The sequence below is a fragment of the Cyprinodon variegatus genome, unplaced genomic scaffold (assembly GCF_000732505.1).
Source record: "Cyprinodon variegatus isolate N-32 unplaced genomic scaffold, C_variegatus-1.0 Scaffold126, whole genome shotgun sequence".
Lineage (NCBI taxonomy): Eukaryota > Metazoa > Chordata > Actinopteri > Cyprinodontiformes > Cyprinodontidae > Cyprinodon > Cyprinodon variegatus.
Window position 1 is genome coordinate 1,065,091 of NW_015150579.1, and position 23,557 is coordinate 1,088,647.

At 37.9% G+C, this 23,557-nt stretch overlaps 2 protein-coding genes across 4 annotated transcripts in view; both read left to right on the forward strand.

Moving 5' to 3' along the window:
- Positions 1–534: 534 nt before the first annotated feature.
- LOC107085477 (E3 ubiquitin/ISG15 ligase TRIM25-like) lies at positions 535–11,090 on the forward strand. Of its 3 annotated transcripts, none has more exons than XM_015375802.1 (11): positions 535–661; positions 922–1,538; positions 6,188–6,283; positions 6,380–6,613; positions 8,055–8,223; positions 8,319–8,345; positions 8,500–8,562; positions 8,657–8,731; positions 9,664–9,789; positions 9,984–10,055; positions 10,138–11,090. In XM_015375802.1, the coding sequence occupies exons 2-11, from the start codon at positions 933–935 to the stop codon at positions 10,665–10,667; spliced, it is 1,998 nt and encodes a 665-aa protein (XP_015231288.1). In that variant the 5' UTR covers positions 535–661; positions 922–932; the 3' UTR covers positions 10,668–11,090. The 3 variants fall into 3 exon arrangements, with proteins under 3 accessions (XP_015231288.1, XP_015231290.1, XP_015231289.1); XM_015375803.1 differs by having other exon boundaries at positions 559–661; positions 925–1,538; XM_015375804.1 differs by lacking the exon at positions 8,319–8,345.
- Positions 11,091–17,780: 6,690 nt separating this feature from the next.
- LOC107085483 (E3 ubiquitin/ISG15 ligase TRIM25-like) overlaps positions 17,781–23,557 on the forward strand; it is a 12,721-nt gene continuing 6,944 nt past the window's right edge. Inside the window, exons 1-7 of the mRNA XM_015375812.1 lie at positions 17,781–17,918; positions 17,997–18,691; positions 22,117–22,212; positions 22,291–22,524; positions 22,650–22,818; positions 22,921–22,947; positions 23,084–23,140. Coding sequence (XP_015231298.1) covers positions 18,029–18,691; positions 22,117–22,212; positions 22,291–22,524; positions 22,650–22,818; positions 22,921–22,947; positions 23,084–23,140 — 1,246 coding nt within the window. The 5' untranslated portion in view covers positions 17,781–17,918; positions 17,997–18,028. The remainder of the gene's footprint in view (positions 17,919–17,996; positions 18,692–22,116; positions 22,213–22,290; positions 22,525–22,649; positions 22,819–22,920; positions 22,948–23,083; positions 23,141–23,557) is intronic.

The following is a 23,557-nucleotide window of genomic DNA, read 5'->3' on the forward strand; positions in this document are numbered from 1 at the left end:
GATTCGTTGTTGCAGCCTTAATATATATATATATATATATATATATATATATATATATATATTAGAATGCCAGGTCTAATTTCCAATGTCAGTGCACTCTGACACTGGTTAGCTCTATACATATGAAGGCTGTTTTGATTCTTTATCATTCAATCAAAAAAAAGTTGCTTATATCAAAAAATATATTTTCAATAAAAAAAAACTTCATTTCAATTAACAAAAAACTTTTCAATCAAAGAAAAATGTATTTGAATGCAAAAATATATTTGAGACTCAAAAAAATACATTTGAACAAATCTTTTCTTTGATTGAGAAGATTTTTTTATTGAAAATATATATTTTTTATTGAAACAACCTTTTTTTTTTTGTTTGAATTATAAAGAAACAAATCTACCTTCATATATACACCCATCCCATGAAAACTGTAGCTCCATCACTGATTTGTTTTCATTGGACGTAGCTGACTCTATGGCAGGCCGTTTTGCATTTGAAACATCTAGAATATATTATCCTGTCAAGCTAATAAATGTCAAAACGGCCTGCCATAGTCTCATCTAAGGCAGGAACTTGAGTGTGAGCAGGTTTCTTCAGGTGAAAGTCCTCCTGCTGTAGCCGATTCCTGAAAGACCCGCTTTCGGTCACGTCCGAGGAAAACTTGAAGGTATGGTTAGAGAAATAAAATAAAAATTATTTAAAGCGGAAGCTTCCTAATAGCGACGCTGCTCGTTCACGTCACTGTTGACATAAATGTCTTTCTTTCAAAATATGTTCTTGTTTAAAAAAGAAAGTCGAATAATACTAACTTGTCGGTTTGTAGGGTTTTGGTTACCCTCGTTCTTTAATTTTCGTCGTAAATAAATAATAAGTCTTACTTTCGTTTTATTCCTGCCGCCGCGCCTTAAGTTTCGTTTGTTCTCTCAGCAGAAGGTTTCATGATGGCCGAAGGAGAGGATTCTGGGTTTTCCCTCATGAGCCTGGAGGATGAGCTGACCTGCAGTATCTGCCTGAGTACCTTTGACTGTCCGGTCACCATCCCCTGCGGACACAACTTCTGCCAGGGCTGCCTGCTCGCCACCTGGAGAGACTCGTACAGCTGCCCGCAGTGTCGGACCCTGTTCGCCACCAAGCCGGAGCTGAAGAAGAACACGGTCCTCAGCACCGTGGTGGAGACCTTCAGGGTCAGGGCCGTTAAAGGAGAAGGTGCTGCTGCTGCTGCTGCTGCTAAACCGGAGAAGAAGAAGAAGAATGTAATCCGCTGTGACACCTGCATGGAGGCAGAGGCGGCTCAGACCTGCCTCACCTGCATGGCCTCCTTCTGTGAGGAGCACCTGCGGCCCCACAGAGAAAACCCCATTTTCCGCCTCCACCAGCTGTCTCTCCCTATAGGGGATCTGATGGAGCGAATCTGCTCTGACCACCACAAGCTGATGGAGCTCTTCTGCACCCAACACCAGCGTCCCATCTGCAGCCTGTGCCTGCAGCAGGTCCACAGAGGCTGCCCCTTTACCACTCCAGAGGAGCAAAGGAGCCTGAAAGAGGTTTGCTCATTCTCATCATCAGTGGTGTCAAAGTACACACATCTGTTACTTAAGTAGAAGTATAGATACTGCAGTTTAAAAACACTTTAGTAAAAGTTGTAAGCATCAACTTGACCTTTTTACTCAAGTAAAAGTTAAAAAGTATGTGTCCAAAATCTACTTAAAGTATAAAGTAACCTTTAAAAAAAACTGTCATATGCCACTATATGAATTGAAAGCTCAATTTTACGACTATTTTGAAAACTTCTTTGAGATAGGGCCAAGGATGATGGAGGTCTTGTTGATCTCCATCTCGCGATATGCTCTCGCCTGTGTCCGACCTTTCAGGCATTTCAACATCCATCTATTTTCTAACACGCTTATCCCAAGTGGGGTTGCGAGGGGTGCTAGTGCCTATCTCCAGCAGTCATTGGGCGAGAGGCGGGATACACCCTGGATAGGTCGGCAGTCCATCTCAGGGCAACACATAGACAAACAGGACAAACAACCATTCACACACACATACTCACACCAAAGGGGACTGTAGAGAACCCAACATTTCAACATCTTTTTCTAAATCTACGTTGTAGCATGGCCTAGACAATTTACGTTTGCAGGAAAACAGCTGCTTGCTTCTGATTATTTCCTTTGGCGGCAGCACAAATTTGACGAATAGCTAACCAATGAGTGTTTGCGTTATATGACTCATTAATTACACTAGTTTTCATTGGATGTGGATAACATTGTCACTACCCGATCCGTCCCGGAAGCATGATCTGATTCTGTGCATGCGCGAACAGATATACATCTGGGTGTCCATATATACTGTAATTATGGTACTAAAACCACTTATTTCTATCCTTAATTCACTAAAGAATGTTAATGCAAATCTTTAAAAAAATGTTTTATAACTTTAGTGAGACAATGTTTATGCTTTTTACATTTTCTTCGTTAAACTGCTTCTCTGCAGTCATCATCAGAGATGCTCAGAGCAGTCCGGCAAAATATGATTAAACCATGTTTATCTGCATTTTAGTTGTTTCTTTCTTTAGATTACACACCACATGCCATAATGTTAACATGAGAGGAAAACATAAAACTCAAAAAGACTAGATTTATGTTTAAATCCAAAGCTGAAAAAGTTAGCCACCAGAATTTGCGTATGATCCCATTTCCGGTGCAGGTCGGGCAGAGACGAGTGATAAAGCAGAAAGGTGTTTAAGGCATTTATTTTCTCAGGAAATACATTATTAACCTTTAACACATTATATTTTAGTATGTTTACTATTTTTGGGGAGGGAAAAGGTCATTTAGGTATTTTTAACGAAAGAAAATCGAGGACGAAACAGATGTATATCTGGAGGTGCATGCACAAATGAGCTGATGGTGCATGCGCAGAACGGATCGTGCTTCCGGGACGGATCGGGTAGATTCAGGCACCAATGATCTGCATTGGATGGCGCACATGACGTGAAATAAATATTTATAAACATTAAACCATAGCCAAGAGTAACGAGTAACGTTTGTTTTAAAAATGTAAGGAATACAAAGTACAGATACTTGTGTGAAAATGTAATGGGTAGAAGTCAGAAGTGGGAAGAAAGTAAGTAATGGAGTAAAGTATAGATACCTAAAAAATGTAAGTAAGTACAATAACGAAGTATATGTACGTGACACCTCTGCTCATCATACAGACAAATGGATAAGGGAAATCAGATTTTTTGTTAGAAAATGTTCCAAAAAGTAATTTATACCACCTGCAGTAGTTACAGTTATAGATACAATTTACCAAGGACATCAGGACTTTTTTTCATGAGGACACAGAAGAAAAAAATGAGACCCCCAATCAAACAGATGAAAGCTATCCTCCTTACTTAATGTGGCTGAAGCTCAAATCTGGCTGTAATTTCTTTTTTTTTCCTTTTCTTTTTTGTAGTTTTTACGCCACAAGTGGCTCTTTTTTTTTGACAGTAGACTGACAGAAAAGGGGTTAGGAGAGAAAAGGAGAGACATGCGGGAAAAGACCACAGGCCGGATTCAAACCCTGGTCGCCCAAGTTGAGGAATAAGGCCTCCGTACATGGGTCATGCGCACTAACCACTGTGCCACCTGCACACCCAAACTGGCTATAATTTCTAAACTATAACCAACCTAAATTGTAAAGATGAAAAATCTAATTGTTCCAAGGGATGAATTGGTTACAGGCTCCTATTATTATAAGAAATTGAGGAAATATCACTTCGCAAAAACTATTCCTAATAAGTAACTCGTCTTATTCCATCGGCAATTTGTTTAAATAACCTTCTGAAATCAAGGAGTCAGAGGATGACGAGAGCACATACAGTTATTCATAGTCAGAGAAACAGGACTAAACTGAAAAACAGGCCAAGCTCCAACATCTAAAAAAAAAAAAAAAAAAAAATGGTGTTGATGGCAGCAGCATATTTCTCTCCATGATGGTGTACAGGAACAGGACCAGATGAAACTACCATGGTGAGAAAAAAACAGGAGCATAACATTAGAGATTGAACTAACACATTCTGTAGAATGGGAGAATAGAGATGGAATGAAGCAGAATGGTGAAAAGGGGTCCCTATGTCCTCCAGCAGTCTAAGCCTATAGCAGCATAACTATAGAGATAGCTTTGGATAACTTGAGCCACTCTAACTATAAGTTTTATCAAAACGGAAAGTTTTAGACCTACTCTTAAAAGTAGACACGGTGACTGCCTCAGGGACTAAAACTCATAGTTGGTTTCACAGGAGAGGAGCCCGATAAATAGAAGATCTTTTCTACTTCCAATCCAAACTTAAATCCAATCTAAATTAAGTGAATGACTAATCAGCTTCTTTTTTCAGATACTCTGGTTCAAAGACAAAAACTTCTGTTTTGTCTGCATTCAGAAGCAGAAAATTAAGAGTCATCCAGGTTCTATGTCTTCAAGACATGCCTGTAATCTATGTAATGGGTTAGTTTCATCAGGATTTATAGACCGATAGATATCCAGTTTACTTGCGTCAACACACAATGAAATGAATCAACAGGCGTCAGTGAGTGTATTCCTTTTTAAAGTCAGCCGGTGAGTCACAAGGTTGGAAGTAGCTAAAAAGTTTGGGAGTAGTTCTTGAGAAACGGAGAGTAAAGCAAAATCAAAGATGGGATCAGAGCTATTTGAGTTTCTTGCATTAACTATTTACAATTAAAATCTGGAGTAAAAGATTATGGACAACTAAGGCTCCCCTGATGGTTAATGCCTGGAACTGATCAGATGTTGTTGAGTCACTGACTTTATTGACTCGTAAAGACATTTGATTTTATATTGCAAGCAACTCTGTTAATTGTATTTATTAATAGTCTCAAAGGGCGTCGGCTGTAACACCAGTTTCTAAGCAGGAAATGTGGGACATACCTGTGGCTGACACACAGTTTGAAATGATTTAAAGACCATATCATACGGTGGGCGGCCAGCAACCTAAATCTCCTTAGTGGCTAAAAAAATGCCCACATATCATATATGGAGACGTTTTCTGTATAATGTGCATGCTACAGGGTGTAGATGATCAAATTTGGTGTCCTGAGATAGCACCAGAAATGTTGATTCAGCTGCATCACTAAATTCTAGATTATTTCTTTTTTTATCTTAGTGTCCAGAAGATACAATTACAAAGCCCTGTGCAGAGTTTGACTTTCCCCCATAGTTCAAATAATGTGTAGCTGCAATCGGCAACAGAAGGCCTCAGTTCAAACCAATCTGGGCACTGGGCATGTCCTATTGATTGACCCTTTTCTTAAGCAGACAGGGAGTCTGTGTGTAACCATAGTTGTTTCTCCAGCATTTGGGAGGTAGTGTGTAATACACATGGTGTCTCAGAGTGCTGGAATCTTTTAGAAATGACTGGACCTTTGTTTTCTTTGCATCTTCATTGTTAAGCTTGTCACCGTTTTGTTACAGATTGGTTGCATCTTGTAGTTTACTCTGTCAGTCTATTATATATAACATGCATTTAAAGTGGTGGTTTCTATTGCAGCATGTTGTCAGCTAGCGTCACAACAACTCTTGACCACTATTTTAACGCTTTCTAGCTAACAATAACCTGTTCCTTTCTTTCTTCAGTCACGGACACAATAGAGTGTAAAGCTGAAAGCGTTCTTCTTCATATCCACCGTTCATTAAGGCAGCTTAAACTACATTAGCAATATAGTGCTATTTAAGGAAAGGGAGATCTGATTACACCCTAACTAGAATGGTACAAATTACATGTATTCAGTTATACTCCTAACTGAATAGATATAGCCTTTATTTATATTTGATGGAAACAACAATCCAAACCATACCACTGATAACAATAAACCCGTTGACTTTATTATCTAACTCCTATAATAATAATAATAATTGAACTTTATTGATCTCACATTGGAGAAATTTACCTCTTCATTTAACCCATCCCCTTGTCCTGCCATCGTGCAGTGCCTGGGGAGCAGTGTGGGGTTAAGGGTTTTACTCAGAGACCCAGAGTTGCAGTCTGTGGGAGTGGGGCTCGAACCCAGAACCTCAGGATTCCAATCTCTATGCCCGAACCACGAGGCCGCCATCCCCCACCATTAATATGATCCCAGAATCCCAACTGAATGCATCATGTTTTTGTTTTTATTTTTGTTTCTTTTTACAGTCTGACCTGAGAGAGAAGTTGGGTTTACTGGATGGAAAGCTTTCAAAGAATGAGACAGTTATTTCTCAAATGAGGGCTATGCAGAACAAGTTAAAGGTTTGTGTCATTTAAATTATTGAAATATTCTAATAAAGGTCTTTAAGCCAGCTGTTTTTATTTGGGTTTTACATGTGCTGATCTCGTCCTCTTTAGGAGTCAGCCGTCCACAGGAAAAGTTCCCTGGCAGCCGGGTATCAGCAGATGCGGGACATGCTGGCCAGAGAAGAGGGTGAAGCCCTGAAGGCAATAGACAAAGAGGTGGAGAGTGGTGAAGTGAAAATCAAAGGCCTTATCACAAAGTTGAGTGATAACGTCAACAACATCAGCAAAGCTAAAGAGGAAATCCACCTTCTGCTGGGTCAGTCCCAAACCCTGGCCTTCTTACAGGTGGGATAACGTCTATACATCTTTTAAATGACTATTATGTTACTATGCATTAAACTTCTTTCCACATTTTTGTCAGGCTGTATCCACAAACTTCAGTGAATTCAACCAACTCAATACTCCATTTAGAATATCGGCTTGGTGAATTCAACATTTTTATTTCTAAAGTGTCAGATGAGCCTTATAAGAAAATATATTTGTATTTTATTTTTATAAATTGACATTTGAAGTGATTTCATTGTCATTACCTATTCGTGCATCTGTGATATCTGGTTATAGTTTATTACTTAAAATAAAAGAAGTTGACTATGTTGTATACAGGCCACTTTTTGAAGTTCTGGAACATTTAGGTCTAGAGCCCAGGTGGGGAAATCTATTGACAAGAAAACTATTAGTGTTGAACTAAACCAATCTGGTCTGGTGAAACAAAAGGTCAACTATGAAAGCACCTTAAACTGATTGAAACATGGCGGTTGCTATGGCATTGTGTTTGTGTATTTATTTAATTCATGATAAAAAGATCTGAAAGGGGAAAATCATTTAGAAAGTATAATAAATATTTTGGAGAGAACAGATTTTAACAATGATAGCAAAACTGATGTTTTTTGAGATGAAATAAAAAGTTTTGAGAAAAAAAATACTTTGTCGTACAATAAATTAAACATTATTGAAAATTGGAAAAAGTTCCCTCAAAAATATATTTTTGGTCTCAGACAGTTTTTTTGCAATCAGAGTGAAAACATTTTCTCTCAAATGTAGATTTCTCTCTGACAACCTTTTTTTTCCCAGCTCTTAAAAGCTAAGTCTCTGCTGTGTGTGAGTATTGTGTTCCTATTGGCCAGTCTCAACAGAATTCCTATAGCATCAACAATCACTCCCTTAACATAACAGCAAATAGAGATATGAAAAAAATAAAAATAAAATCTCACTTTCATATGCTGTCAATTTTAGCACATGGTAACTGAAAACATTATACATTATGCTTTAGTGCACAAAGTGCTTTAATGATGGCTTAAAAAAAGAGCTGGAGCCAAAGGAGTATGGCCTAAAGTCCAGACCTAAACTCAGCTGAATATCTCTGGCACGACTCGAGTATTGAGCCTTTTAAATCGGACCCAAATGTGCTGTTTGGCAAAGAACAATAGGCGAAAAACTTTTAGTCTTCAACTGTGCAATACTTATTGAAAAACTGGTTCTTACTTTAATAACAACTAAGGTCTTCTTGACTTATATCTTATTACTTTAAGAAGGAATCAACATTATGCTAGTTTAATAAATAAAATGAAAATAAAACACAAACTTCTGTTTTATACTTAGAATTGAAAAGAAATACAATGCAAAATATTTACTGTAAGCATTATCTTGGTTATTAGCATTTTTAAATGCACTAGATGCAAACCTTCAGAAATGGAAAAATTCTATGATATTGTTTCTGTCTCCACAGAGTTCATTCAACCTTCCCCAAGCTGTAAGCTTTGATCCCTACACCCCTCGAATCACTCTGGACTCCAAGAAGGTCGTACAGTCCGAGGCCTTTGCTATGACACTGAAGAACTATCTGATTGAGCTTTTGAAACACCCTGTGGAGGCCAGAATCCCAAAACTCATAGCAGGTGACCATGTTAACACATTTATACCAGGAGTTTTTTTTACCCTGAGCTGATGTTTTATAAAAGTGCAGTGAAGTAAATATACAATCTTATTGCAGACATTAATACTGGCGCATATGCAGTAGGTGAGTGGTTTCATTGGTAGAGTGGGGAAAAACAGGATCCAATCAAAGAAAATACTCTTAAGTCATGCAGTGATTTATCTGAGGGGCGTCCCATTGGATATTAATTTCATGAATTAGTTGAAAAGATGAATAAATACCCAAACTTATTTTTCAGGTGAAAAAGCAGCTTATGGATCAGGGCTTGGGCCTTCCAGTCCCGGAACTAATATGGAACCCGGTGTGTCTATCTCTCTGACCCTTGGTTTGATTTATTTTGTATTAACATTTAGAGTAACATTTCTTAAATTACATTCTTTTTGTTATTTTTGTAGAGCTAAAGTTTCCTCAGTTTAGGCTCCAGGGTCCAGGTCCTCAGGCCAAACCCACTCAAAAGAAGAAACCTCAAAGTAAGAAATGTTTTTTTCTCCCATTTATTGAACCCATACATCTAATTAATTGAATCATTTAAGGCAAAAATCTGCAACGTTGTTTTCAAATTTTATTGTCAAGCCAAAACAGGATGTCCTTATGAAGACGTTACTCCCAAGCTGAGAGATAAATGGGTTGCAAAATGGCATCAGGCTGCAAATCTCTTTTAGATTTTTGCTGTTGAAACATGATGTCCAAACATAGCTAGCCTTAAAACTGATACAGATGACTACTTCTCAAACACTACGGAGAGATACATAACAATACTTTATCTCCCGAGGAGCTTTTTGACCACCTCTTGACTTGGACCAGGTTTAGGACAGAATCGAGACTCTGAGTCCCCAGTGTCTGCTTCAACCTGGGAGGGTATGATGAGATCATGCCCTCCATGAGATCCTCAAAGTATTCCCTCCACCATCTCATTTGAGGCCAGCAACACCCACCGTAAACAGTGTTAACGCAGCTATTCTTTCCTTTTTAGAGGCGCTAGATGGTTTTCCCATAGTTGGGAGTTTAATGTGCCTCTAATGATATGGCCTGTTGAGTTTGTTCTATGGAGGACTGGGAGAGTCACTGAAATATCAAATTTAACATTTAAATCCTACAGAAATATTGTTTAAAAAGTATTTTCTAATTGTTAAATTGAAATTATTAAAGAGGAATTGTAAATTGTAGTAATTTATTCATTATATTGTGCCAGTTGCACCAGTGAATACTTTTATTCTTGAAAATGTTTTTAGTATGAATGATCCATGACTTGCATTGTAGTTAGTTAATGGAAACTCCACTCTGGTTCAGATGCAGGGCCCCATTCAATCAGTGCCTCCATATTTGTAGTATTAATTTGATTTTGAGTAATGTTTTCCTAATGTTTTGTTATTGTTGGATAAATAAATGTATTCCTCTCTAGAAACCAAAACTGAGAACACTCTAGGAAATAAAAAACTGGGAAAATCTATGGAAAACCTGCTGGAGTTTGGTGTGAAAGAAAACCAGAAGGGGCGTGCTGCAGCTGCTGAAAGCAAAGAAAAAACTGGTAGGTACCAGATTTAAATGAGCATAAAGTTGATTGAGAATTATCAGCAATTTAAAAAAGAAGTCAGTGTTACAAATGAATGCTTAAAGCATGTATATCAACAAATGAAAATATTGTTAAGTTAGAAGTCAAATCACTGATGCAGTTCAAAACAAACAAAATACAAAATGAAAAACAAAAATATTTCTACCTAGCTCTTGTTACAGAGACTTCAGAAATTCCCACAGAGATAAGTTCTGCTGAAAAAAGAAGTGACCTTCTCAAATGTAAGGAAAACAAATGTTTTTGCCTCCTTTTTTATTAGCAGGTGTTTGTCATTAAAATTGTCTCCTGTTCTGTTTCTACTAGACGGCACTGTGCTCACCTTTGATCCAAGAACAGCCCATAAACGCATCGAACTCAGTGAGAATTTCACCAAGGCCTCAGTGTCTGATGACCACACGAAGTACCCCGACTGCCCCGAGCGCTTTGCCGTCTGCTCCCAGGTCCTCACCTCCAAGGGTTTCTCTGCAGGCCGTCATTACTGGGAGGTGCGGCTTAGCTGCAACAACTTCATCGGCATCGGCCTGGCGTACAGCAGCATCGACCGAAAGGGTCCCACCAGCCGGCTCGGACGCAATGACAAGTCCTGGTGCGTGGAGTGGTTCAACGTGAAGCTGTCTGCCTGGCATAACAGCAGGGAGACTGTGCTGGTCAATCCTAGCCCAAAGCGCATAGGGGTGCTGTTGGATTGTGAGGAGGGAAAGGCTACGTTCTATAATGTAGCAGACAGGGCTTATCCCTTCCACTCCTTTGCTTTTCCGTTCGCTGAGGCCGTCTACCCAGCCTTCTGGATTTTCTCCAGTGGCTCTTACATTACTCTGTGCAAGCTTCAGTAAACTACAGCATACAGTTAAATATGTGAACTGTATGTATTATTGAAGCAGGAGAAAAACGGCAGATTAATTGGTTTCATTTACTACCAGTTAGTGTGAAGTTTTGGAAATGGAAATTAATCTTAAAGGATCATTGCTAATGCTCCTTTCGGCTTTAAAAACCAAATACTATCAGTATATTTGTTGTTAAAGCATACAAAGGTTGCCCCAGCCTTGTTCCTTTTAACATTCTTTTGGTTTAAAGGTATACTATGCAGTCTGAATTTCAAAATGTAGACTTTCTAGTTTGAATTGAACAGTTCTTCCAGGTTGTACTTCGATCATGAGTCCTCAGGGTTGCATTGTATGGAGGACCGACTCTGCCATATATAAAAATAAATAGAGAAATAAATAAATGCTCAATAAATAAATAAGCATACAATTAATTGCCACCAAAAATACAATTTATTTATTTTTTGTCCTTTATAATCTTCAACTTTATTTTTGATTACTTATATTTTTAAGTATTTATTTGTCTGTTTTATTCTTCCTTTGTATTTTTTTACCCTAGTTATTTCTTCGCCGCTATTTATGATGCAGTAAAATGCTAACCAACCAATGTGCGGAAGGTGACTCCCTAGGACAAACCCTTCCTCATTTGCATAATGAGGCAGAAAAGCAGACAGAAATCTAAAAACGCCAGACAGAAATAAATAGCGGCGAAGAAATAACTAGGGTAAAAAAATACAAAGGAAGAATAAAACAGACAAAAATATTATAACATGCACATAAATAAATACTTAAAAATATAAGTAATTAAAAAATAAAGTTGAAGATTATAAAGGACAAAAAATAAATAAGGTAAATATTACCAAAGCAAATAAATAAAGAAGCTAATTAAAAGAGTTATATACATTTATGTCTCACTGGATCATTTAATTTCTACTTACATATATTTGTTTATTGTATTTTTGGTGGCAATTAATTGTATGCTTATTTATTTATTGAGCATTTATTTATTTCTGTATTTATTTTTATATATGGCAGAGCTGGTCCTCCATAGAATTGGTGATGGGTTTGTTTTAAAGGCTGCAACATGAAACAAGAAGTAATACTTCATCACACCATGTGGTTATGTCTTACTGTGCTCTGCTTGGTATACCTTTAAATACTTCTTTCTTCAATGTTTGTATGTCAGTCATGGTGTTCTCCTCCATATGTTGGTATTTCTGGGGTTCTGGTTTGACCGTTCATAAGGTGGTCTTAATGGCAGGAGAAAGAAATGAATGATTCTGTCCAGTCAGATTCTGGGCAGACAGATGAAAGCTTTACTACACAAGATGGTGGTAGGAGCTGATGGCAGATCATGACAAAAGAAATAACTCTTGCACGATTTTGCAGGAGCTTATTTTGTGGTCATATGACGACGAAATAAACTGCTGCTGGTTTTGGGTAAATACTGACTAAGCATTTACCTTGAGTTATACTCGGTGATCGGGAATCACTTGCTTGGCTTATTCCAGTTATGGGATGTATTTAATGATAACATTTGTTAAAACATCCAATGTAATCTAGGAATAAGACTGGGATTATCTTCCAATCAGTGGGGATTGGAGATTGTCACAGATTTGCTTTGTTTTCTTTTCTTATACTATTCCTACACAGAGGGATGCAGTAGAGAGTTGCATCGGTGGAACTACCAGATCAGATTATTGTTGAGATATCAAAATTATAATCTGTTCAGTTTTGGATTTTCAGATCTGTCAAACCGTTGCACAATATCAGGGGATGGTTTATTGTAATGTTATTAATTATTGCAATGACTATCAGTTCTGATAAATCCACAGTGATGTTGATTACAATTCAGGGAACCTCAATTAGGGGGTCTACTGGTGAGTTTAGAAACCGTCCGACTCTTTAGCTGGTGTTGCTCTGTCCTACCAAGACATCTAGAAGCAACCTTTTTTGGACAAACACCTGTAAGGTCTTTACTTTGACAGCTGGGTGTTTGTTCCACACAGAAGTATCAGGTTCTTTCAGCCTCCACATCGTGCTGCGAGAAGCTTAATATTTCTGCTCGAGTCAGACTAAGGCTTTGGTTCTTGCAAAATGGAGGCTGGTTTCTAGAAGGGCATCCAAAATATTAGTGAATAATAGTTTTGATTGGATTTAACCCCCATCTTATCCAAAAAAAAAAAAAGAAAAACATACTTCACGTATTGTCAACAATCATTATTATGTTAAAGAGGGACTAATTTAGTATAAAACTAGTTAGAGTCTTTAGTCACAGTAAAAAAAATGTCAAAGCCTATTTCTGATAAGATGAAAATACCAGACTGGCACTTTAAAAATGTCCTTTCCATAATCAGAGTTATGAGCGGGAGTGAGTATTTTGAATTTGTTGGGAATGCAAAGCCTTAAGAGTCGACTTTCTCATTTCTTTGACTGACTATAACAGACATCATATAGAGTCTGTTTTAGTAAAGAAATGAAACAACAGTCTCCCTGATCACCTGGTAGGCTTTTTGCCTTCTCTGGTAGAGTTTGGATGATGAGACAATTTGGAGAGAGGAGATATTCCACCCAGGTCCAGATCTGAACCTGAGTCTGTTGAGCTCTCAACGCCCCATAGAGATTAAATACTATAATTGCTCTATGGTAGGCGGGTGAACTCACTGGGATGCTCCTCTGGCTTATTCAGCCATAACTGGAGGGTGTGGATGTTTTCCAGATTAAATCAAGCTTCAATGTCAAGCTTTGTTTAACCTGACAGGTAGTTTCTGTGTGGCATTTAAAAAAGTCGTTATGGTTCTGTCTATTTAGTTCCCTTGTCCTTTCTGAAAGTAAATATTCTGCTGTTATCTTTGTTCAGACATTATTTTTAACAACTAATGTTTAAATTGCAAAGTTCTATGTATTGTCTTATTTTCTGCTTGAAAACTGCTTTTATTTTTAATCACAGCTTCATGTTCCGTGTTGTGTAGCTAGATGTGGTGATGTAAATGAATCAAGCAACCATTTCTCCTCTTGGGTTCTAATGCACTGCTCTAGATAAAACCTTATCTTACTTTAAGATAATATGACAATAATCAGTTGTAAAGTTTTATTTTTCTATTTCATTTGAGTGACTGCATGGGTTCTTGTTTTTCTTCTTGTGTCTAGCAAAAGCTTGTTGTCAGAACTTAGTCTTGATGTTAATTAGCAGAAAAAAATTACGTTTGAAAGTAAAAAATATCACAAAGTATGCAATATGAAGCAGAATGACATTCTCCACAGTGATGTTATAGGAAGCTTGATGGCGTGTTTAAAGCAGCCATGAAGTGCTGATTAACATGGTGTCACATGTATTTTATGATGAGCCCCTCCTTTGATTTATGATTCAGACAATGAACTTGCATATTCATCTGTACAGAAATCATCAGGCAACAAACATTCAGGCTTCTTTTGTGCAATGTGCTTCTGTTCCAAAATCCTGTGTTGCAACCATTTGTACATCTAAAACTCAATAAATGACATTGAATTATAAAAGTCGCTTTATTTTAGGAGTTGAAATCAGAGTGAAACTTGAAGTACTTGATGAACATTAAACAAATGGCGTAAATATTAAATATTCATGTGCTCAATACATGTCTATGCACGCATATGAGTGTATGGGAAGTAAGTGTGCATATATTGACGTCTTCATTTTTATGTCTACCAAGATTTTAAATGTTTCAACGCAGAAACGATTTTATTAAAGAAATTAAAGTAGAGGTGCTGAATTTTATATCATTGAATCTTGATACCGAAAACTTTGATTTTCCAGATTTTATTGCTACTAACTTGATCAAAACAGCACTAGTTCTACTCTGAGCTTTTTGCTGCTAATAAAGCATATTTTATCAACAACTCTGTTGGATTAAAAGGCAAAAATATTCTGCTGTCATATTCGCAAATGCAACAATCGTATCAGAAGTGTGTTTCTCATTTAGATAAAACCAAAAAATGGAAATCTAGATAAGTTATTTTTTTCTTGAATTGAGCTAAAAGAGACATTTTGCCAATGGAATGAGACAATTTACATTTAAAATAAGAAAACACAATTACATTGTCTTTTTTCAAGTGCATATTATCTAATTATCTTTAAGAGTAAAAATCCTCATTCCATTTGCAGATAATCTTATTTACCTATTCAAAACAAGAGTAAATACACTTAATTTAAGAAGTTTACTTATTTCTAGATCAAAATCAATTGCCGTTATGCATTGCTCCTGTATAGAAGTAAATCCCATTTTGTGTTACAATGGTTTTTATTTTTCCAGATAAAATCAGAGTTCAATTTGTTTATTTCTTGTATAAATATAGAAGAAAGAGCTAAGGATTTTGCAGGTGAACAAAACGGATTACGATTCCATTTTAATCAGTGAGGTCCTTCCAAAAATAGTCATATCCCTTTGTAACCATTATTTAATATAGTTTTGTTTTTACCCCACAATATTTTGAAAGTTTTTACTCTTAGAAGGGTGTGAGCTGGGGACATAGAAACCTAAATATTGAACTTCTGTGCTGACAGGAATATTAAATAACACTGTTTCTGGACTTAGACTTAGAAAGACTTTATTGTCATTTTGTACATAGTGTATACAAAAAGAAATTTCTTTCAGTACAGCTCTCAAGATATCTCCATTTTTAAAGTGCAGCAGTGATAAAATGTAAACATAATGGACCACCATGAATTGTCAACATTAAGATTAAGACCTGAAGCCTTAGAGAATAACTGAATCACATTCAAAGCAATTTGAATTTGGTCCTCGCTGTTTAAACTGCTAGCTGACTGATTAAAATAGATTTTTCATTGATATGCAGACCTTGGACCTCTGAAGATTTTAGATGAACAGAGAGTAATTCAGTGACTGTGATAAACATAAGGGGGGGAGAGACTACAGCCTTGTCTGATACCACGATTAATATGAAATCTAGGGCAAGTTCCTCATGAGAGGGAGACAGTGATATTAATATCTTTATACAACATCCTGATTATTGAAAAAAATGTTTTCAACAAAGCCAGGTTTTAAAGTTTAAAATTTAAATAAATGCTCGATGGAATCAAAGGCTTTGCAGGAAGTCCATCATCTGTCTGTGTCTGTCTTTTAATCTCAGTGCTAAGATTGGATGCCAAGTTGTTAAAATGTATTTGGAAAAGTGATTGGTCTAAATTATTTAGTATACGTTTGTCTTTACCAGGCTTAGGAATTCATTTTATCATACCCTGTTTCATGGCTGTCATGAGTTCATTTGAAGCTATTCATTCGTTTATTGCTTCAAACTTTGGTCATTTTATATCCTCCCAAAAAATTTTATAAAAGTTGGAGGTTAATCCATCAGGTCCCAAGGAACAGTCAGAGGGAATTTATTTAATTGCAGCATCAAATTCTGCTATATAATTATCATATAATCTTATAAAATTATCCTCACACAAATCTTGTGGCGAGTGGTTAGGGCATAGAGCTTGGAATCCTGAGGTTCTAAGTTGGAGCCCCACTCCCACAGATTGTTACTCTGGGTCTCTGAGCAAGACCTTTAACCCCACACAGCTCCCTGTTAGCCCCATGATGGCAGCCCACTGCTCTCCAAGGGGATGAGTTACATGCAGAGGTAAATCTCTCCAATGTGAGATTTATCAAGTTAAATCATTATTTAAAGGAATCATCTATCTTTGAGATCAGATGATGGGTTTATTAAAAAAATATCTTGTGCAACTCTGCTCATTTTGAGAGGAGAAATTGGAGACTTCGTTTGATATGTGAACAGGAATATTACACTCTACCATTTCCTAATAAAGACAGTGAATTTGTTTTTGTTGTCTTTGTTTTTCTGATCTACAAAAATAGTCTTCAATCAATTTGGCTAAATCGTATGTACCGGTATGCATTATGTGCCTATTTAAGAAAGATCTCATCCAAATCAGACTGATTTTTTAGGATATTCAAAACACATGTCATCTCAAGGCACTTTACAGCTCACCAGATCATACAGTCAAATTGATTCAAAATGTTCTATCTAAGGAAAACCAGTTGATTGCATCGACTCATTGACTGGAATGCAATCCCTCACACTAAGCATGCTTGTAGCGACAGTAGAGAGGAAAAACTCCCTTTTAACATGAAGAAACCTCCAGCAGAACCAGGCTCATTATGAGCAACCATCTGCGGAGGCCGACTGGGGTTCAAGCAGACAGAAGCAGAGATACGAAAAGCAGCTGTAAAAGGGCAGCCCCGTCCAGGAAACACACAGCCAGGCAGACAAGCTCTGAGCCAACTCCCATGTCAGAGGATGAAGAAAGCACATCCAGCCAGTCATAGTCAGAGAAACAGGACTACACTGAAAAACAGGCAGATCTCCAACATCTATAAACAAAGATGTTGATGGCAGCTGCACAGCTGATATTTCTCTCCAGGATGGTGTCACAGCCAAACAGGAACAAACGAGGCAAAACTACTATGAGAAAAAGCACAGAGAGCAGACATGGGCAATGTGGAGTCAACAAGTCATCTCCATGTCATGTATTTAATCTTCCCAGCCAATTAACCAGGTGAGTCCAATCTGCACAGGTTAATTCACGGTGAAGAGTGGACTCACCTGCTTCAGTGGCTGGGTAGAACAAATACATGACATGGAGATGACTTGTTGACTCCACATTGCCCATGTCTGTCAGAGAGCATAACGTTAGAGATTGAACTGACAGATTCTGCAGAGTCGGAGAATAGAGGTAGAATGAAGCAAAAATGATGAAATAGTAATGGTATGTGAGGATTGTTTGAACTAAATCAGACCCTATTTTGTTAGTCACCCTTGTTGTTTTTTGCACTGAAGTATATAGAATATTTCCTAATAGAACATTTTAGAAATTCCCATTTTTGTAGACTTGATGATTTGCAATGATAATTTTTCATATCTTATATGATATTATATGATTTCCTTTATACAACAGCAATATTCATTATTTTTTAAAGAACGATGAATGAAGTTTCCAAAAGATCTTTTTAAAGTATTGGTGAGCAGTCATGAGATAATTTTCAGGGACTTTTAGTGACCCAGTCCTGGTAGATTGGTATGAGGACGCAGCTGCTGAAATCAAACGCACCCATTCCTCTCGCGTCCGCTTTCCGTGCGTAATGTGGAGAGGAGTGGCTTTAATTTGTTGCTGGTCATATGATGTTATTTAAACAAACAAGATCCAGCTGGCAAGAAGAAATCTATTCCAGTTGGCAGGAGATCCCAACGCTGGCAGCAGAGGTAGGTGGACATAAGCAGCAGATTAATTATTTATTTTCGGCTCATTTTGTGCGTAAGTTTCGTTTCTTCCTCGCGCAGCCCCGCCGTTGACAAACACTGCGCAGCTCATCATGGCCGACTTAGAGGATTCTGGGTTTTCCCTCATGAGCCTGGAGGATGAGCTGACCTGCAGTATCTGCCTGAGCACCTTTGACTGTCCGGTCACCATCCCCTGCGGACACAACTTCTGCCAGGACTGCCTGCTTTCCTCTTGGACAGACTCCTACAGCTGCCCGCAGTGTCGGACCCCTTTTGAAAACAAGCCGGAACTGAAGAAGAACACGGTCCTCAGCACAGTGGTGGAGACCTTCAGGGTCAGGGCCACTAAAGGAGAAGGTGTTCAGCATGTAGATGAGGAGGAGGAGGATGATGATGATGATGATTATGAGGAGGATGAGGATGATGATGATGATGATGATGATGATGAGGAGGAGGAGAAGAATGTAATCCGCTGTGACACCTGCATGGAGGCAGAGGCGGCTCAGACCTGCCTCACCTGCATGGCCTCCTTCTGTGAGGAGCACCTGCGGCCCCACAGAGAAAACCCCACATTCCGCCTCCACCAGCTGACGGATCCCATAGAGGATCTGTCTGAACACATCTGCTCTGACCACCACAAGCTGATGGAGCACTTCTGCTCCAACCATGGCCGCCTGATCTGCAGCCTCTGTCTGCAGCAGGTCCACAAAGGCTGTGCTTTCACTTCTCCAGAGGAGCAAAGAAGCCTGAAAGAGGTATGTTGGGTCTTATTTCAACAGATTTTTATTTTCTGACAGCTCTGATGCTCTATAGAATATCCTTCAGGAATAGTAGAGCACATTTGTTTTTACCAATAAGAATAGTACTTTCCCGCATAATTATTCTATTTATGTAATGGTCCTCACAGTTCTATTAGTTTTTATCCATAGTAATTAAGATGTTTCCTGATTCAAATGACTGCTCCTCCTCTGCATGCCATCCTGTTAACCACGACTTTGTATCTAAGGAAAACCAGTTGATTGCATCAATTCATTGACTTGAATGCAATCCCTCACACCAACCATGCTTGTAGCGACAGTGGAGAGGAAAAACTCCCTTTTAATAGGAAGAAACCTCCAGCAGAACAAGGCTCACTGTGAGCGACTAAAGAGTAGGTAGTAGGTTTTTTCCTTTTCAAAGGGGCTGCATCGTCCAAGGCAGTACACAGAGAACTAGCAACCCCATCAACAAAATAATCAATTTATGAAGGGTAATAAACTAAACTTTTGCCCTCTGCAGCATTGCTCAGTGACACAAAGCGGAGAGAAAGTGAAACGGATTCTTTGAAATGTACAACTGTATTATCTGATAGTGCCAGAGTGAAACCTTCTTTTGAGAATTCTGTTGAATTAATCCTGAAGACATTCAATACCATATATCAGCACAAGGTCCAAAGTATGAAGATGAATATGTGTGGGACTGTTTACATTTTGAAAAAACCAATAGCATCTAAGATATCATTAAAGGCTGCACTTAAGCTATCACCTTCAATGTCTGCATGGATTTTAAAATTCTCCACTATGATGATCCTGTCAGTATTCACAACAAATCAGATAGGAACTCTGAAAACTCATCTAAAATTTCAGAGTAAGGACCTAGTGGATGATAAAAAGTTAACAAAAGGAGGGGGTTTTGTGNATTAAGATGTTTCCTGTTTCAAATGACTGCTCCTCCTCTGCATGCCTTCCTTTTAACCACGACTTTGTATCTAAGGAAAACCAGTTGATTGCATCGACTCATTGACTTGAATGCAATCCCTCAAACCAACCATGCTTGTAGCGACAGTGGAGAGGAAAAACTCCCTTTTAATAGGAAGAAACCTCCAGCAGAACAAGGCTCACTGTGAGCGGCCATCTGCCGAGGCCGACTGAGGTTCAAGGAGACGGAAGCAGACATACAGAAAGAAACAGATACAAAAGGCAACTATCAACTAGCTCCACAGGCTTTAAGGAAACACACACCCATGTTAGAGGATGAAGAGAGCACATACAGTTAGTCGCAGTCAGAGAAACAGGACTACACTGAAAAACAGGCCAAGCTCCAACACCTATAACCAAAGGTGTTGATGGCAGCAGCACAGCTTATATTTCTATCCAGGATGGAGTCGTAGCCAAACAGGAGCACACCAGATGAAACTACTATGATGAGAAAAATGAAGAGAGTGCATTGAAAAAACAAGTATTGCACAATGGGAGAATAGATTCTTTAAAATGTACAACTGTATTATCTGATAGTGCCAGAGTGAAACCTTCTTTTGGGGAAGGAGAACTCTGTTGAATTAATCCTGAAGACATTCAATGCCGTATATCAGCACAAGGTCCAAAGTATGAAGATGAATATGTGTGGGACTTAAGGCTGCACTTAAGCTATCACCTTCAATGTCTGCATGGATTTTAAAATTCTCCACTATGATGATCCTGTCAGTATTCACACCAAATCAGATAGGAACTCTGAAAACTCATCTAAAATTTCAGAGTAAGGACCTAGTGGATGATAAAAAGTTAACAAAAGGAGGGGGTTTTGTGGCTTTGCTATTTGAATGAGGGAAACTAGGGGTTAAATGTTCAAAGAGATGTATTATTAGCTACCTTTGGAGTAAACATTAAGTCAGACTGGAAGTTGCTGCTTGTTGCCCTCCTTGCCCAGAATTTCTACAATTTATGAATTTTTACATTTGGAAAAAAATACCAAAACAGAATATTTAACTCTAACATCATAGTTCAAATTCACTAGCTTCTGCAGTCTTATTTGTTGCCTTGTCACTGTCAATGGACATGAAAGGTAATTTCTTTATTTTCTACTAGTTTTTAGTTTGATTATTATTAATATTAAGCTTATATTATGTCCAGGGGTGCAAGTGGTAGTTTCCAGTAGTCCTGCTATATGAAATAAAATGTATTGACTGATATTGATTGTTGTTGTTGATTTTTTTTATTATTCACTTCATAGGAAACAGAGAAAACAAGGAAATACATCTTATTTAAATAGAAGCAGAAACTATTAGTAAGAAATACTCAAAGAAAATCTATGTGCCTTTTCATCTGGGTCTTTATCCAAAAATAAATGATATGCAACTAAATATTTATTCTGGATATAATTTAGGGATTCCTTTGGTAGAAATTAAAGGAAGTTTTGCATCACCCACTGTGAGCTGGAAGAAATCAAATCCTAATAGCTAGACAAAGGTATTTTTTTACTTTTTTATTGGCAGATGGTGTTTATCCACCCCAAACTGTTTATTAAGTAGCATGTGCAGACACAGCTGAGCATTGAGCTGCTGAGTACACCACTGGGGTGGAGCGCAAGCGCAGACATGGAGCTAAGAGACTGCTCTCTAGACGAGCTCAGCTGGCAGAGCAGAGTTTTTAAGAGTTGAGAGCGCATCAGACATGTATTGAATGAGATTTAAACAGTTTACATTTGTCTCACCAAGCTCTCAGAATTGTAACTATGGACTAAAGTTGGCACAAAATAGCAGACAGAACTAACTGCATCTATTTTGTTGCTAAGTTTTATTATTTTTACTCTTGCACGCTACCAGCTTTGAATTCCTTGTCTTTTTGTTTGCAAAGTTATCTTAGCTATTTTATTTTCATTTATCATTTCTGGTCTTTCTTAATCAGAGATGGACTGATGGATTAGTAGATTTATGCATTTTTCACAACTTAGTGCAACAACAAACAACAAGTCTTTTATATGGATGAAATTGTACAATACAAACAGAATAATAAGATAAAATCAAATTACACTACTTCCAAATATCTAAGACTGCATGAATTTGTTAATTCAGTTAGAGCCGTACATTGTTTTGTTTTTTCCTGTATGTGTAATGTTTGTATAAGATGAAATTAATAAGCGAGTTTTCTATCATATGCTGGTCTCTGCAGTTTATTTGAAAAATGTGAAAGAGAGCCATGCTTAAAAAAAGGATGACTATTTGTGTACATATTTTGTCTTTTGTTCTTAGCTTAATTCAAAAATAAAAGTGACAGCAACTATTTATTTTTTATAAAGATTGCTTTTTTCCAGTCCTCTACTAGGCCTAAAGTGGTTCCCAACCTTTTAGGACTTGTGCAGACTTTTTTGCATTTTGTCTTACCATTATCATTCTAATTTCATTCTTTGATTTCTTCCTCTGTAGTCTGAGTTCAGAGACAAGTTGGGTATACTGGACATAAAGATCGACAAGACTGATAACATTGTGCTTCAGATGAATGAACTCCAGGGCAAGCTCAAGGTATCTTTTTCTCCCCTCAAACCAAAGTTTATAAAATGCAGATGAATCATTCCGATTGTTTTTATAACCACCATCCAGGATGCAGCAAACAAGAAAAAGATGGCGCTGGCTGCCGTATACCAGCAGATAAGGGAGATGTTGGCTCAGGATGAACGTGTGGCCCAGCATGAGGTGGATTGTGAGTTAGAGGCTGGTCAGAACAAACTTGGAGACCTTACCAAGAAGTTCAACAACAACAGTGAGAGGATGAAGAAAGCCAGAGAGGAGGTCTACAATCTGCTGAGTCATGCTCAAACACCAGCCTTTCTTCAGGTGGGTTCAAGTTACTTCCTCTTTTTGTAGCACCACCAGAAACATGCTCTTTTTCACAAAAATCCACATTTATAGCATGAATTATGAGTTGCTCTTATTACTTAATCTATTTATTTTTTCCACAGGCATCTTTTGAGCTGCCCAAGGTGGTTAAGTTTGACCCCCACCCCCCTCGAGTCAACCTGGACTCCAAGAGGGTGATGGCAACCCAGAGCTTTGCTACTACCCTGCAGGAGAGCTTGACGATGCTCTTCAGTCAGCCTTTTGAGGCCAGAGGGCCCCTGCTTAAACCAGGTAAATATACCAGTACATCATAATCAGAAATGTGTTATTTTTTATTTTTTTCTCCATACAGTAGAGCTAAGGCTGTTTGATAAATATATTTTTTCCCGACAGAATTGAACACCGGCTCTGATGCATCTGGTGGGTGAAAGTCATACAGAAAAAATGGATATATCAGAAATAAATAGCTTTTACTTTGACATAGATGCAGCCACTTTTAATTATTAGAAGTGTGGGAAATATTCTGTGTCCTGATATGAGCTTTGTCTTTCTTCAGGGAAGGCAGAAGCTTCTCTCCCAAGGGCTGAAAACAGTACATCCTGGACTGAGTCCCGTATGTATATATTTATTTTGCCACAAAACGGGCTTAGATCAGTTTTTCTGAAGACTTTTCACCAGTCCTTATCAAATCTGTCGGGTCTCACCGGAGCAAACTCTAGTCGGAGTGCTAGTGTTTTAACAAGCAACATAAGCACATCCTGAGCACATTTTAATTGGATGCAATTGATAGACTTGGAGTATTTGTTGAATATGCGTCATGTGTTGGGCCATTTAAATCATGATGATTGTGTCTATGTAATTTATTTGGAATGAGATTTGGGACTGAATTGTAGATGCTTGGAAGATTAAACCACATCTTCCCCCTCTGTTCAGTGATGTTTTTTCTCTTTTTAACAAAGATTCAATTCACTTTATTTATATAGCGCCAATTCACAACACAAAATCAGTTGATTGCATCGACTCATTGACT

What these genes read in the sequence shown, in the direction of transcription:
- LOC107085477 (XM_015375802.1), top strand. Translation starts at nt 933, where the DNA reads ATGATGGCCGAAGGAGAGGATTCTGGGTTTTCCCTCATGAGCCTGGAG. An exon ending in AAACCCTGGCCTTCTTACAG is followed by an intron (nt 6,614 to 8,054) that starts GTGGGATAACGT and finishes CTGTCTCCACAG; the next exon opens with AGTTCATTCAACCTTCCCCA. An exon ending in CGGAACTAATATGGAACCCG is followed by an intron (nt 8,563 to 8,656) that starts GTGTGTCTATCT and finishes TTATTTTTGTAG; the next exon opens with AGCTAAAGTTTCCTCAGTTT.